We start from the raw sequence: 16,077 nt of genomic DNA, 5'->3' as shown, positions 1-16,077 counted from the left end.
CTAGCCACTAGAAGGGCTAAACCTAACGAGCACTTTTAGTTTGACATTTTCAACTTCCTACAAATCATATATGTATGTTTAACTACTTATAATGATGTAAGAAATTCAAATGTGAATATATGTATATACAATCATACAAACACATATATATGGATGGAAGAATTATAAGAACTTACCGTCCCATCCTCAGAGCTGGCAAGAAAATACTGCTTATAGAGCTTAAGTGATGTCAAACTACATGTTAAAACCAATTATGGCTTGTAAGTGTGGGTGGTGAGAAAATGTGAATGTGTGGTGTGCTTGCAATTAGATTAAGGTTCCAACAATTACCAAGAAATAGAGGAAGTAAACCGAGGGGGTGAGAGTGATAGTGTACGAGATTCATATATATTCCCATGAAGCTGCATAACAAGAAGTTCAACCAAAAGTTAAACATAACAGAGACAGACAACATATTACAAGTAACAAAAGTTCAAAATATTGATAAAATTTAGTAGTATATAGTATGTTATCATGAAATGAAATATAGAATGTTATAACTAGCTAGTGTTTGTCTAGAATTTGAATTTTACACTAGAAGAGAAAAGTAATGTCATATAACATTACTTTCCCATATTTATATAGTAACTCCAAGTGTTTTTTTTAGGATCTTCAAGCTAATTCTCTTACTGCTTGGTGGAGAAAAAGAGCAGGGAACCAACAGATCAATTTTTTTGTAGGATCTTCAAGCTAATTCTCTTACTGCTTGGTGGAGAAAAAGAGTAGGGAACCAACAAATGGTAGAACTAGCATGCCAATTAAGTGAAAAATAAACCTCAAACCGGCCTCTCTTGGAATGCATGATCAAACTTTGTAGATTAAGTGTTGGAGTAAACCAAGCATGCTTGTGTGGCTGTCGAGTATCAACAGACACAATCGCTCCATTTTCCAGTCCGCATAATGCAATTTTCTCCTAAAGAAAACAATTGATTTCTAAGTGAAGATCAAATAAAATGATAAGCAAGTAGATTAAAGAAATTCCATTTTGGATATTCATTTGTAAGAACCTATAACAATATAATCCTAAAGACAATATACAACTTTTTAATAATGCACAAGGCCACACTGTTTAATTTAACTGTCATATATGTGTGTGTCTAAAGGATAGAGTTCAGTAGATGCTACTTTTATATTGAAAATAAAATATATTATTATATATATGAAATATTATCAAATATAAGCAGAAACTATATTGATGTATTTTATATAAGAAAAAGTTTTGAATCTATTAAAAATATATTACATATTTTAATATTTTATCCAAGTTTATTTTTCTAAAATTTATTTTTAATTTGATCAGGACAATTATTATATATAATAATATAAATTTTTGAAAATTTGATGCTTTGCATATGTTAATATTAAAATACTCATGATAATTTTTTTGATGATTGTCACGATTTATTGTCATAAGAATTAAACATTAAAGTGTTTGGTTGATCATATTTTCATCTATAACATTCAAAAATAATAATGAATTTCAAAATTAGATTATGACAATTGTTACCGAGCTCACTAGTTGTACTGCTCTAATACCCGGCCTAGTGCAACTACAAACCCTTGAAGCTACTCCAGTTTCAAGGTCCATGATTGTAACTCCTTTGTTGGTACCTATACAATCAAAAATGTAATGATTAATAAAAAAATAAATAAATAATAAAGTGCTCTCAGTTTTAAAAAAAGATTGTCATATTTTAATTTTAATCAAGAATAACGATCTAATATGCATATAGAGAGGAAAAAAGTAGTTAATTAACACAAAGTAAAAAACTATACACAAACATATATCAACCAAAATTTAGTATTAAGTTTAATATTCTTTTGTTTGAGGATGACAAATGAATATGTGACTCGCTAAATTAGAAGAGTATTTTAGATTTTCTCTTTTCTTCAAACATTTTCAAAAGCAACTTAGAATTATTTATACACTGGAATTGGTGGAAAAGGTTAAAATAAACCAAAAAAATGCACAAGTCCACTTATATCAACCAAAACTCATTCATATATTTTTAGGTGAAAATTTTAACTTTTAATTGTATATGTTAGAAAAAAGATTCATGTTTAAATAATTAAAAAAAATAAAAAATATGAAAATAAAAAAATACCACAAGTTAATATATATAGTGAGTTTTGAACTTACCAAATAATGCTCGACTACCATCAGAATTGCAATCTGCATCCAATATTCTAAAATTAATATCTGCAATCCTAAGCAAATTAGGCGAAGTATTCGAAAATCTTCCATCAAGCATTAATGGATCATTAAGCCTCAGCACATAAACAGATCCAACAGCAGTTATCCTGTTTCCTGGTGTTAAGGTCTTTTCAAAAAATTGTCACTAAAATGGAATCATTGTCTTATGTGCACCAAACCAGATAATACATGAAAAACACTACAATCCATTTATAAAACCAATTATATGATTAGTACAATATTTATCTGAAAAATGTGGTTGTTTCATGTGATTGTCTATCTTCATACATTTCACAAATTCAACTCCTGATGATTAAAAGTTAACTTGTCTAATAATATGAACTGCTTTTCTTCTGTGTTTTACCATCAATTCCAACAAATTCACAATTCATCAAGTCCTTCTCCACACAATGTAGTCTTTTTAATATTTGTGGAGGCATGTATGCATGTATAATTCAATTAAAACTTTAGTAAAAAAATATGTGTGTATATGTGTGTATTAATATATGCATATATATCCTTTAAAACATATAAAGGATACAAAATCTTCTGTTGGCCAGGCTTTCCCATCTTCTTCAAGCAGCCTATGGGATTGCCACGACCAAATGAATTCGAACAACCAAGCGTCCACAGATGTCCAGGTGATTTTGCAACTTCATCCTTGTTTTCAATATCGAGAGGCCATGCATACTCTGGTGTGCTTCTCACTCCGGAAGGAAATATTTGTGTTGTATCTTTATCAATTACATGGTATCTGTCAAAGCACAATATATGAAAAAGTAAGGAATTGCAGAGGATGACTATATAAACATAATATAGCATAATGTAACAATTATATACAGAAAAATGTTGAGTTGCTTGCATACCTCAGGGTACCATTAATATCACCTGATATTAGAAGGTCCGTTCTAAATTCACCATTTGGCATATGAGCAATAACCTCTACTTGCTCCAAGGCCCGAGATATATTCTCTCTCACACTATACTTCCAAATCTGATGTAATGTATAACCGAGCATGCCCATTTCACAAGAAGGTGGTATCAAGCAAGAATATTGACAGAAAGAACATATTAGCATCTTAAATGTGTTTCCATGGCAAGAAGTACATCACTAGATAATTATAAGTTTCATCATCTTAACTAAAATATTAGGTTAAACTTGATGTATAATAGCAATTTAAGTAACACTATGATCACCAACTTCTATTTGTTAATAATCCTTTTCACTTCTGTTTGTTAATAATCCTTTTCAAGGCATCCACAAATAACAGACTAGAGATTGTTCCTCCTTCAATTGAACTTGGAAGTTAGATAAATAAATTTTTTTTCAAAAATCAAAGCCTAGCCCAGACCGGGGGCATTAACATTAATATAATTACTGAATAAATAAGAATATTAATACATTACGAGTGCATACCACAGGTTTTGACGCCAGTATGTTTGTGTATTCGTCCCTAAAGTTGCATTTTCCTCTAGCAGAAGTGGTCACATTACCACATAACTCCCTTGTGTGAAGCAATTTTACTGTTGTTATTCCTAATCCTTCATATGCTTTATCCTGTAAAGTATTGAACACAAGTTTTCTTTATGAGGTAAGGGAAAAAAGAGCATATATATATTAATTCCGAACCTAAATACATATTCTATTGTGTAAGAAACAAATCATGGATACAAAAATAACAAAGTAAAATATACTCTGCCAAGTTTCATTCACATTATTGGTAGAAAAGACTTGGAATAAGAACTTTTAACACTTTATACTTCCGATTTATTATTAAATTTGGTGTACTTAGTTCACAACCACAACAAATAGTACTTCCAACAATTTCACCACACATTCAAATTAGAGTACTGTTGGTAATTGGAGTCCAACATTTAGTTAGAGACTTATGCACCAGAAACTCAATAAAATTACCTCTTCAGGCTCAATTAAATGAGAGGAGGAAGGTACTGCAATTCTTGAGGGCTCCATAGTACAACTTCTGACAATCTAAGATTGGAATGAGATAATTTGTGTTTGTAAGGGAAATTTAGGGGAAGCTATAATAATTAGGGTTTTTAGACGGCTAGAGTGAGAGGACTTAGTCCAAGGATCTTAGACTGCTAGAGTGAGAGAGGGCGTAGTCTAGAAGATTGGAGAGAATACATTATATACTAACCAAATTATTTATACTTTCTCGCTAATATTTTACTAATATATAGATTAGATCTCATTTTCTTCATTAAATTAAATTTAACTTGACTCCTTCTCTTTTTATGTATATAACTATTTATTAAAAAATTAGTATGATGATAATTATAGAAATTTTGGGGAATAGAACTAATGCATTCTAAAAGTTTTAGTAAACCGTGCTTTTTCGATAAAAAAAAATGACCGATCAAACTTGGATTTATTTATATTTTATATAGTAATATATGATTTTTGATAATAAAATATTTATAATTAAATTATTTTTTTTATTATTTATGATTGATGAGAGGTTTATATTCTTGTCTTTATATTTTAGTGAAAATAAGTTAAATTCTATTTTCATTCACTATTTTAAATTTGCATATATAAAATCCGTAAAAAAAATCATTGGCTCAAGTTTAATTTAAAGTGTTACATTTCTATTACAAAGGTTGGAGAAGAAATTCTTTTGTATTGCGTTATTTGATAAGAAAATTATCATTTGTTATTAAACATCCATATGTGCATTTTATTAATATTTCATAAATTTTATTGGATTGAAAAATATAAGGTAAAAAAGATGAATTCTATAAAATTTGTTTAAATTGTAGGTATTTAAATTTGTTTAGGATGAATTTTATAAAATTTGGTCGGTCGGTGATTGGGGCAAACTACGGCTTACTTATATAATCAACTATCATTTTTAGCTAAAACTATTGCCTTTTTATATTTTCTAAACTAAAAGAACTTAATTTTCTAAAAATAACATTGGACAAGATAGCAACTAGCTTTTGTTAACTAAAACACATTATCTTTTTCAGATTCTTAACTAAAAAACTGATTTTCTAGAAATAACACATGCGACACACATATAATGAAAATAATATTATTATATATAATTATTATATACAACCGATGATATGTATCGACTAAATACATTAACGTTATTTCTAATTATTCAATGTTGTTATTTTAAAGATAATATCATAGATCTATACTATGTATTTATACTATAATATACCATATACTATTATGGGCTTTTTTTTTATAAATACCCAAGTCTTAAAAGATTTTTTGTGTAAATACTGTCACTTTTTAAAACAAGTTGCAAAAAATATTTCATAAAATATTTGCGAAAATACGCAAGTTGCATATGCAGCTGCTAGCAACCATAAATGCAACCACAATGCTACTTTGAAAAAATCCGTTGAATATTTCATTTAATTGCATAATAAACTACAAATGGTTGCAAATCGTGAAAATGACTGCCCCTGCGGGCCAATACTAATATCACAAAATCAACTATATAATCAACTAAAAGCAACCACAAAATCAACTAAAACAAACTCTTTTGCTTTGAAGAGGATAAATCATAAGCCGGCATACTCTACTACAACATGAAATGACGTCACCATTCTTAGTCGTCGATGTGGCGAGCGAATACCGGGAGCGGAGTTTTGGGTTGGGGGTGATCGGAGTGCAAGGGATTGGAACAATTACAATTGATGGTGGTATGAGAAGTGAAGGACGGAGATGTGTGCGACGACAATGCTGGTTGCCGGAGAAAAGTGAAGCCACTTGATTTAATCGCGGTATAGAAATGGGTTGCTGCACTTGGGGCTACTAGTGTTGGGGGCAACAACAATGACGTTCTGACTGCGTTTGTGGCGATCAACAACAGCGGGTCATGATTGAGACACAATAAGACTGCGGTGCACAGGAAGAGGTGGCGTTTAGCGAGTGGCAGCCATGTTTTCTGGTGGCTAAGAGAGAACAAAGGCAGGTCGATTAATTCGGCGAAATGGTGATAAACGCTGCCTCCTCAATTGTGAAAACAGGTACCGTATTTTTGTAATTGTTTGATTTAGGTTTTTATATATATGCAACAAATATAGACTAAAAGTATATTATTTTATTAAAATCGAAATAATAGTAATTTTATTGGTCAGACGAGTTTTATGAGCCGATCGGTACTATTCTACGGGTCCTCTTAATATATAATGTGTTCTCATAAACTTTTTTATTATCAATTAAGTCAAAATAATTAAAAATTCGGTCAGTATGATCGGTTTGTATTTTAATTAAATTTAAAAAATTGACGATAAAATTACAAATATTATAAATCACCAATTAAACTTAATCTATAGACAATAAAATTATAAATATTATAAATCACCATGAGCTAATATAAATAATATATATTTTATAGAAAAAAAAAGAGATAACAATATATTTATTTATGTTTTAGATTGAAAAATAATATTTTGGTTCATTCTCGATCGGAATATTTATAACAATATTTTTTTAATAAATATAATATATTGGGCCAACCCCTGCAACAAAGAAAAGAGGAAAAGCGTATTTACCTGAAAGTACATAGGGTTTTTCAAATTCAATTGGAGCTCAGCTGACCAGAGCCCTCACAATTAGTCGACTATCAAATTCGTCTCAATTTTTCATCGTCATGGCGCAGCGTAAGCTTTAATCGAACTGTTTTTATTTAATTTGTTGAAGCAGCTGTTTATGTAAATTAATAAGTTTGTAGCAGCTGTTTTAATGTTTATATGTATGTGTTATTGGAGATTTAGATGATAAGGACTGAAATTGAATTGGGTTTTGTGAAATGGTTGTTGTAGCAGCTGTTCGGTCGTTTCTGCAAGTGGCGGTTACGGAGGAAGTGGCGTCTCCGCTTCGTGTCGTGCAAATTGAAGGATTGGTAATTGATTTGTTGGTTTTTATGTTGGTATAGTGTTATGGGATTAGTTTGGTTTAGTCGGGGGAGTCTTGATTTGTTTCTGATTGATTTGGTAGCAGTGTGCCAGTGTTTGTTGGAATTGTATTAGAATATGTGCTAGTTTGTCGGTAAGACCAAGTACATTGGTAGGTTTTGGTAATCGATGTCACAGGGACCGGGGGAGAGAGAGAAGGTGAAGGAGAGGGAGAGTGAGAGATGTAATCTCAAAACAGGGGTAAATGGCATCAGTAGAGGGCAGAGAGAGAGAGAGATGCCTATAGAGCTGTGTATAGTGTAAGGGGGGAGGGAGGGAGGCGTTTTTCGAAAACAGGGTTTATTGCTATCAGTAGAGGGCAGAGAGAGTGAGATGCTATAGAGCTTTGTATGGTGAGAGAGGGGGGGGGGGGGGGATAGCGAGTTCCTTGTCAGTCTCATGCATAACCTTCTCGGTTAGTCCAAACAACATTCCCAGCCAACAGAGAGATAGATCTAAGGTTTATATATCCTTTTAAAATAGTATAAATACGGTGATATTAATTTGGCACACCTTGACTTTTGTAGAGCATGCATATTATTTTAAATTGTTTTATATGGGTGCTTAAATGATGGATTTTTTTTTCTTTTGCTCTGTCTTACACTTTTGGAGAGACTTGCTTTACAAATGGCTGAATTTAGTTTCAATAGCATTCCTGTTTGGGGTTTTCGGTTATGCTATGAATCGCTTACCAAACTTTCTTACAAATATTCCCATAATTATCTTTTATCAGGCTATGCTAAAGATTATCAAGCACTGCAAGGAGTTTTCACCTTCCCTTGTGACAGGTCAACTCCTTGGGTTAGACGTTGGCAGTGTGCTTGAAGTAACTAACTGTTTTCCCTTCCCCGTAAGTGGCTTTCATAGACTTACTCTTGTTTAATTTCTATACAACTACGGTAATAGGTTGGTACTAAATTGTATTTATTTGATTGCTATCCTCAAATAATTTTTATGTAATATACTGTCAGATCCGGGAGGAAGATGAGGAGATTGAAGCAGAAGGTGCTAACTATCAACTTGAGATGATGAGATGTTTGAGGGAGGTTAATGTTGACAATAACACTGTCGGATGGTAAGTATTGTCTTATGTCCTGTTAATTTGGTAGTTCGAATCTTAAATTGCATTGGATCCTCAAAAGGGGCTCAGTTATTAGAATGACGTGTTGTCTTTATAGTTCTGTTTGGTACCTATAAAATTATAGGCTATAATTTTTGGTTGGATTTACTTTAAGTATTAGTTGTAAGCATGACTAACATTAGTTGTTGAGATCATTAAGTGTGCTTACATCCTCCTTCCTTCCAGATATACACAGCCTCCCCTTATGTGAAGTTATTACGTAAAAATTTATATACATAAGATGTTGGTTCAATCTGATATTTATAATTGACCCCCCTTCTTTTTTTGAGTCATGAATGTGTTTATATGAAATGTAACAAAGTTGTAAATGTTTTCATCTGAATCGGTGAATCTTATTACATGTGTATGGACTAAAGGCACTTCTATGGAGAAACTAAATTTTAAAATTAATTATTGATATGTATCTGCTACAGTTCAAAATTGTGTATAGTCCTGGACCACACTTATATATTATTAACTTCTAATAGTTTAACACCGAACAAGAGATCAATATTTGAACCTTACTATACTCTTTCTTATTGTTATTGGACCATGCATCTATACGTTAAACATATTTACTTAAGTATATTTAGGATCTAAATGTTAGTTCATTTTAAGGATATTTTTCCAGTAGCTTGTACTTGAAATTGTTAGCAGAAATGACTATTGTTTATTGCTAGACCTATGCAGTGTTGTATGTGTTCATCTTTAAGACTTTATGTGTGGAACATACTTCTAATCATACATAAAAGTAATGAAATGCCTTTGTCAATCATTTTCTAGGTACCAGTCAACATTACTAGGATCCTATCAGACTGTGGAGCTAATAGAGACTTTCATGAATTACCAGGTGATTAACCCATATCTAACTTTATTAGGGAACAAATATTATGCAGGATTTTTAGTACTAGTTATGATTATCAATTTAAGAAAATATGATAAGATTTATACACAACATAGTGTGCGTTTTTTGTATAAACCAACAAAATCAGGATCATCATAGACTTCTGTTCTTATATATATGCAGTTTCTAGGCGTTCATTATCTTATTTTACTACAGTCTAGTGGTATATAAGGTATCTACGCATTCATAGTAACTTTTTTTTTTTCGTGATTGCAGGAGAATATCAAGCGTTGTGTGTGCATCATTTACGATCCCTCCAAGTCCAACCAAGGTGTCTTAGCACTGAAGGCCCTAAAGCTTTCTGATTCCTTCATGGATCTTTACCGCAACAATAACCTTACTGGAGAGAAGTATGTTTCTCCTTTGCTTTTATTTAGTAGAATATATGTTTTTCTCTGTACGTCTTAAGGATATGTTCATATTTTGGATATTATACTCAGGTTGCGGGAGAAAAATCTGTCATGGGTGGATATTTTTGAGGAGATTCCGGTATGTTTTTAACTCCTTGTTTGCTTTATCTATATATTATTAGTTTAGTTCGTAACATATTTTCTTACTTTAAAATGTATATTTATGTACATAAATTTTACATTAGGATAATTGATGTTTAGTTGCTTGAGTTCATCAGTAAGACCTGGTGCATATGTGTTATATTGCCTTATATGCCCTTGCTTTTCTAATTTATATATTAATTTTGAATATCATAATTAACGGGGTTTGCTCTGCTAGACTTATGTGCGATATGGAGTTGCCAATCACTGTAGATAGAATCATAAAAATGATTTCCCGAAATAAGAACACTTGAGAGAGTGGAAGACCTATCTTTTTTTCTATTCTCTTAATCTTTTATATGGATGTTATATTTTAAATTATATTCCAAATATTCATTCCATATTATTTTCCTTCAAAATTTGTAGATTAAGGTCTCCAATTCTGCTCTAATTAGTGCCTTCATGACTGAACTTGAGGCCGACACACCTGTCACCCAGGTAATTTCTACCAACGAGCATTTCTTCGGACATTCGTCTGAGTGATGAATTCTTATTGCCTATTGTTTGTTGTACTAGTGTGATTATGACAGGCTGCAGTTATCGACTAATCCATTTATGGAGAGAAATGTCGAATTCTTGATTGAATGCATGGATGATTTGTCAATGGAACAGCAGAAGGTGATTCTTCTTATTCTCCACAGGGTATCTGTCTTTAGGATTGCCATTTAGCTGACAAGTAAACTTTTGTTTACAGTTCCAGTATTACTACAGAAATTTATCACGTCAGCAGGCACAGCAGCAATCATGGCTGCAGAAGAGAAGGTGATTACTGATTACTGATAATGAGTGTGTTGCTTATGAGTAGCATTCACAAAAAAATTGGTTTCTTGGAAAATCAAATATTTCATCTATTCGTCTCCATGTCTCTATCCAAATTTTGCATTATACTGTATAGTTACAGTTTAATATATGTCCTTATTGAAACCGACCAAATCCACATATATGTTGAATGTTTAAAATTTACAAAGTTCAACTACCTATATTTAGGGTCAGAGGAAATAGAATATCCTTTTATTTCAAAATTTTCGTTATTGTTATTGGCCTGGAACAATAACTGTTAAATATTAGCAGCAGGGTGAATAAGTTTTATAGTTACTGTGGTAGATTATATATATAGGCTGTTAATCATTCATTTTGTACTATAAATAGAGGTGTTGCCTCATTGTAATACTTGATAAAGTATGAATAGTTCATATATACAAGCTTCTACTGCAACTGATTCCTCTCCTCTCTCCATAATCTAGCTCAGTTCATAAGAACAACCATTTCATTGGTTTCTTTTTTATTAAAAGGTTGGGAATCATGTGTTCATATATTGTAGAACCTTAAGTACAGTGTTCCCAACTTAACATTTTGTGCCGTTCTCTAAAAATATGGATAACTTGGGGCTTTTATATTTTAGTTTTTTATTATTTGATTTCCTTTTGCACATGCTTACGTGATTCTTTTGTTAGCATATTCATTTATATTTCCTTTTTCTGATAGGTCTGAGAACATGGCGCGAAAAGCTGCAGGAGAAGATCCATTGCCTGAGGAGGATCCTTCAAATCCAATATTTAAGCCGATTCCAGAGCCACCTCGGCTGGATAGTTTCCTCATAACAAATCAAATTTCCAACTACTGCAACCAAATTAATGGGTATGCTACAAATCCTTTAATTTTTTATGAAGTGTGCTTCATTAATATTGGATTCAAAGTGATGTCCCTTATCATTAGGGACATCTTTACTTTTTTGAATGAAGTGATGTGTTCAAAGTAGGAAATATGGAGAGAAAAAAAATATTAGAATTCTGTTATTTTGGTGAAATGCATTGCAAATTTTTAAGTTGTCATACAACTAGGAATGCATCACTGTGCTAGCATTAGCTGTGTAATAATTATATCATGCTTGTATTTGGAAGTACACATCTCGTATTATAGGCTTATTAATTTTTGCAACTGGCAACTGGTTCTGTTTTGCCTTTCAAAGTCATTGTCACTATTGTGGCTACGTTTTACTTTGTTGTTATCAGTGCTACTGCAACATAATTCTTTGTCTATACTAATTGGCTTTCGCAGTGTATTATGATTGTGAGTGTGTGTTTCTCTCTTGCCAGTGGCACCACCTGAATAATTAGATTCCCCAAGCATCCGATTAATAATTATCGAGTAGTTATATGATTGTTGTGAAGTTTGAGAAAGTCCTTTCTTTTACTGGTTGGCTATATTTTTTCCTATTACACCTATATTATCTTGAGATCAGAATGTCTGATGATATGCAGAATGTCTGTGTAAACATAAGTTAATGGATCTCAATATTTCTCTTTATTTCTGATGACTGATTTTTACGTGTGAGATACTGGATCCAGTCCTTATGTATATGAAAAAACCTTTAACAATGTATATTACGTGCCCCTACTAGCATTTCATTGATTTAATTACTGTCTGTAGCTTTTCTTTCTTGTTAATAATGCTTGGCAATAGACGTGGTGCACCATTATATCACTTCTTTTGTTTGATCATTGTATGTTCTCTGGAAACTAACTCAACTCTGCACTACTACATGCAGTGTTGCTGGACAAAGTTTTAGCAAGCTTTATTTGATGAAAGCTTTGCATGAGAATTAGGCCATCTTTGCAGTTTGGAGATAAATACATTGCTTAAAGAGAAAGGGTTAAATCTGTAGATTGAAGTTTTGTTCTCCTCATACTTTTTGCAGTTCACTGATGATTATTTACCCAATTTTGTAAAAGAAATTTTAAATGATTAGTTATTGTTACATTTTAGTGCTGTATTGAGGTGGACACCCTTTTGCGACTTGAGCTGCAGTCCATCCCATTTTCATTTGCATCTATAAAATTCATCTCTATTTGCTAATGTAGCCCGGAAATAAGTCTCTTGTATATTAATTATTTTTGGCTGTTAGTCTGGGGTCGTTGGTTCTTAATTATTTTACTCAAAAGGAATAATAAAGCCTTACCGAACCTGTTGAAAGCAAAAGGTTAAGGAACTGCTACTTACAAATTCCTTTCTCTGATTGTAGTTGTTCAGTTGTCCCTGTTCAGAACTTTTTCCGACCTTCGATCAAGGGTCGGAGTAAAAATTTCCGAATTTCGGGGACAGAGAACACACTGTTTAGAATATATTTTTTCCCCAACCTTTGGACATGTTGGACATTAATAGGAGTTGAAATTTCTGAATTCGGGGATACAGGAACACTCCTGTTTGGACAGGATACTGGATAGGAGTTTGCAGTAACAAATTAAAGATAAAAAAAATGAAAAAATCTCACAGTATTTTCTCTTCTTATTTTCCCATATCTGGTCTTTGAATTATAATTTTTTCTTTAATCATTATTCAGTGAAAATTATATATTTCTTTAGATAAAAAGATAAGGCTTTACAAAATTATGGCACTTTATTGTGAAAAATAAATAAAAACATTTTGTGAAGTCATTGTTCTAAAATTATGTGTTCCAAAACTCCCTGCTGATTAAACCTTTGAGTTATCAGATTAATCTTCAATGAATTTGAACGAGTGACTGATCAAGCCCGATTTCCTACTCTTTGCAATACCGGTAAAAACCAGAAATTGAGCATTATATATGGCCGCAGCGTAGAAAATTTCGAGCATCGTCTGAACGCATAGGGAAGTCAAATGAATGCAAGAAGCTTGTGCTTGGCTATAAAAAATGCTTCTTCACCTGAAAAGGCTTTACATCTTTACACTCAATTGCAACGTTGGGCATATAATTTCGATAGTTTCTCTGTTGTTTACACTCTTAAAGCCTGTACTAAATTAAAAAACCCAACTCTCATACGCCACCTTCATACTCATCTTTTCAAGTGGGGTTTTGGTTCTGATGTTTATGTAGCAACTGCATTGTTAAACGCCTATGTTTATTCCTCATTTTCTGATGCATGCCACCTGTTTGATGAAATGCCTGAGAGAAATACTGTCACTTGGAATACGATGATTACTGGGTATTCAAGAGTAGGTGATGTTGAGAAAGCCCGGGATGTTTTTGAGACAATGCAGGTGAGGGATCTTGCTTCTTGGAGTGCTATGATTGCGGGGTACATGAGTTGTGGGCGGTGGAGTAGAGGGTTGATGCTTTTTCGAAAAATGGTGGCGAAAGGGAGGCTGATGCCTGATCAGTATATGTTGTGTTCGAGTATAATGGCGTGTGGCCATATGGGTTCGATTGGGTTGCTTTTGGGAAAATCGCTTAATGGTTTTGCTGTGAAGAATGGGTGGATACTTAGTGTGGAACTTGGCACGGTGCTGGTTGATATGTATGCGAAGTGTGGACGCTGGAAGGATGCTTATGTGATTTTTGAGATGATGCGGGATAGAAATGTTATTTCTTGGACAGCATTGATCTGTGGGGCTGCGCAACATGGGTATGGGGATAAAGCGTTATCTATATTTAATGAGATGATAAGAACAGAGGTGAAACCGGATGAGCTGACTTTTACTGGGATTCTTAGCGCTTGTGCACAAGCAGGATTGGTAGAAGAAGGCTGGAATTACTTTAGGATGATTTCGGAATGTGGTTTGAAGCCAAGAATTCAGCATTATGGTTGCATGGTTGATTTGTTAGGAAAAGCAGGGAAAGTAGGAGAAGCTTTTGAAATCATTGAAACAATGCCATTTGAACCGAATGTGTTGGTTTGGAGTTCTTTCCTGTCATCTTGTAAACTTCATAAGCAGTTTGAGATGGCAGAGAGAGTGGTTGATCGTATTCTTCAGAGTGTTCATCCAGATAATCATGAAGGGGTGTATACACTTATCTGTAATCTGTATGACCTGAATGGAAAGTGGAACGAAGCTGAAAAGGTGAGAAAGCTTATGGTGGATCATAATGTGAAGAAGCCAAGAGGATCTAGCTTCATTAGTAGTGGAAGACTGGAAGGAGCCAAGAATCAAGATGATCCAGTTTAAAGACAAATTTTGTAATCAGTTGAAAATTGGATGGGAGATTGGTTGTTTGGGATAAGGAGTTCTAGAATTTCGTAAAGGTAGTCAAAACTCAAAACGTTTGATAGGTGAATAAATATTTAATTTACATAGGAGTACTAAAATTTTGAAAAATAACAGAAATCCAACTCCGATGAGGATTTGAATCTCTTACATAAACCTTGGAAACCAAGTAAACCTTTCCTTATATCCCCAGACCAACTCAGTTTATCCTCCTATAAATACACGAACAAACTCACAGAACCTCGCAAACCAATCCAACACACTCGTATAATATCTGTTGATCATCAAACAATGTCGTTTCAGAGGGGCGATAAAGTTGAGGTAGCGAGCAAGGAAGATGGCTACCTGGGCTCATACTTTGAGGCAACAGTGGTTGCAGAGCTTGCACAAACAGACTACATTGTTCAGTACAAAAATCTGGTCAAGAATGATTTTTCCGGGCCATTGCTAGAGACTGTCCCCAGAGAGGAGCTCCGTCCCGTGCCTTACTCAATTCCGCGAAAAGGGTTTCGAGTGGGAGACATGGTTGATGCTTATGCTAATGAAGGGTGGTGGGTCGGCATGATTTGTGGGAAAACTCAAGACAAGTATGTGGTTTTCTTTGAGTTGTATCCGGAGTTTAAGTATGTTTATCCTGCAAGCAAGCTGAGGATTCACCAAGATTGGGTTAACGGAAGCTGGGAGTCCTCAAATCAGAATAATGCTGTTTAGTCTCTTTGTAATCTTTGTGTTTGTGGGATTTTGTAGACTTTGTTTCATGGATCATCGTATATTCATATTATATATGGTCATGAAGATAATATCATCGGTGCTTGTGATTTTTTGGTTTTTGCTTTCGGGATGAATTTTTAGATGATTTCAAAAATCAACTTATATCTATGATAGATCTGTTCGATCAATTTTAGGTGCATAATGGCCAGTTTACCTATTTAACTTTAAATAATCTGGTTACCTATTCAACTTAGAATTTCAAACAACAAAACGAAGGTGATCTGTGCTGGCTAAAACCCAAAATTTAAAAAATTAAGTTATTAATTCATATGAATTAAAAAAAAAATTATTATTATTTTACATCAATGATTATTCTTATATTAAATATTAATATTAATTATTTAAATAGGTCAAAAATCCAAAATAAAATTTATTCACGTACCGTCTCATACATAACTCCTGTTTAGATATCAAAAATATATATTTATAAATTTGAAATCTCATTTTTAGCTATTGATATTTTTTATTTTTTAATCAAACACAAGTTTTGAATTGGAATGTACAAAATTTATCGTGAATCAAACCACCCATAAAATCCTAATTCGATTTCCTGCCCCTGGACCGGGACTTTCTAAATTCTAGACTCTTTCTCATATTT

The 16,077-nt window shown here is 32.9% G+C and overlaps 4 protein-coding genes across 5 annotated transcripts; 3 read left to right on the top strand and 1 right to left on the bottom strand.

Moving 5' to 3' along the window:
- On the bottom strand, positions 1 to 4,205 carry LOC108224549 (uncharacterized). Its single transcript, XM_064087130.1, has 10 exons — positions 4,149 to 4,205; positions 3,651 to 3,791; positions 3,100 to 3,227; positions 2,762 to 2,987; positions 2,180 to 2,360; positions 1,598 to 1,650; positions 815 to 952; positions 331 to 401; positions 177 to 234; positions 1 to 57 (listed from the first exon to the last, which is right to left on the bottom strand). Exons 1-10 carry the CDS (start codon positions 4,203 to 4,205, stop codon positions 1 to 3), a joined length of 1,110 nt encoding a protein of 369 aa, XP_063943200.1.
- A 2,529-nt stretch (positions 4,206 to 6,734) lies between these two features.
- Positions 6,735 to 12,650, top strand: LOC108207044 (eukaryotic translation initiation factor 3 subunit H). Of its 2 annotated transcripts, none has more exons than XM_017377516.2 (12): positions 6,735 to 6,877; positions 7,043 to 7,119; positions 7,905 to 8,021; positions 8,143 to 8,246; positions 9,075 to 9,141; positions 9,412 to 9,545; positions 9,636 to 9,684; positions 10,113 to 10,184; positions 10,263 to 10,364; positions 10,441 to 10,508; positions 11,232 to 11,384; positions 12,295 to 12,650. In XM_017377516.2, the coding sequence occupies exons 1-12, from the start codon at positions 6,868 to 6,870 to the stop codon at positions 12,350 to 12,352; spliced, it is 1,011 nt and encodes a 336-aa protein (XP_017233005.1). In that variant the 5' UTR covers positions 6,735 to 6,867; the 3' UTR covers positions 12,353 to 12,650. The 2 variants fall into 2 exon arrangements, with proteins under 2 accessions (XP_017233005.1, XP_017233001.1); XM_017377512.2 differs by having other exon boundaries at positions 6,744 to 6,877; positions 7,040 to 7,119.
- Positions 12,651 to 13,234: 584 nt separating this feature from the next.
- Positions 13,235 to 14,797, top strand: LOC108214383 (pentatricopeptide repeat-containing protein At5g56310). Its single transcript, XM_017386365.2, has one exon. It carries the CDS (start codon positions 13,383 to 13,385, stop codon positions 14,667 to 14,669), a length of 1,287 nt encoding a protein of 428 aa, XP_017241854.1. The 5' UTR covers positions 13,235 to 13,382; the 3' UTR covers positions 14,670 to 14,797.
- A 202-nt stretch (positions 14,798 to 14,999) lies between these two features.
- Positions 15,000 to 15,419, top strand: LOC108224542 (protein AGENET DOMAIN (AGD)-CONTAINING P1-like). The gene has a single exon (XM_017399195.1). The coding sequence runs from the start codon at positions 15,000 to 15,002 to the stop codon at positions 15,417 to 15,419; it is 420 nt and encodes a 139-aa protein (XP_017254684.1).
- The last annotated feature ends 658 nt before the right edge of the window (positions 15,420 to 16,077 follow it).

The sequence above is a fragment of the Daucus carota genome, chromosome 1, assembly GCF_001625215.2.
Source record: "Daucus carota subsp. sativus chromosome 1, DH1 v3.0, whole genome shotgun sequence".
In the NCBI taxonomy this organism is placed as follows: Eukaryota; Viridiplantae; Streptophyta; class Magnoliopsida; order Apiales; family Apiaceae; genus Daucus; species Daucus carota.
The sequence above is the reverse complement of the archived record's forward strand: the minus strand, read 5'-3'. Positions and strand labels throughout refer to the sequence as shown.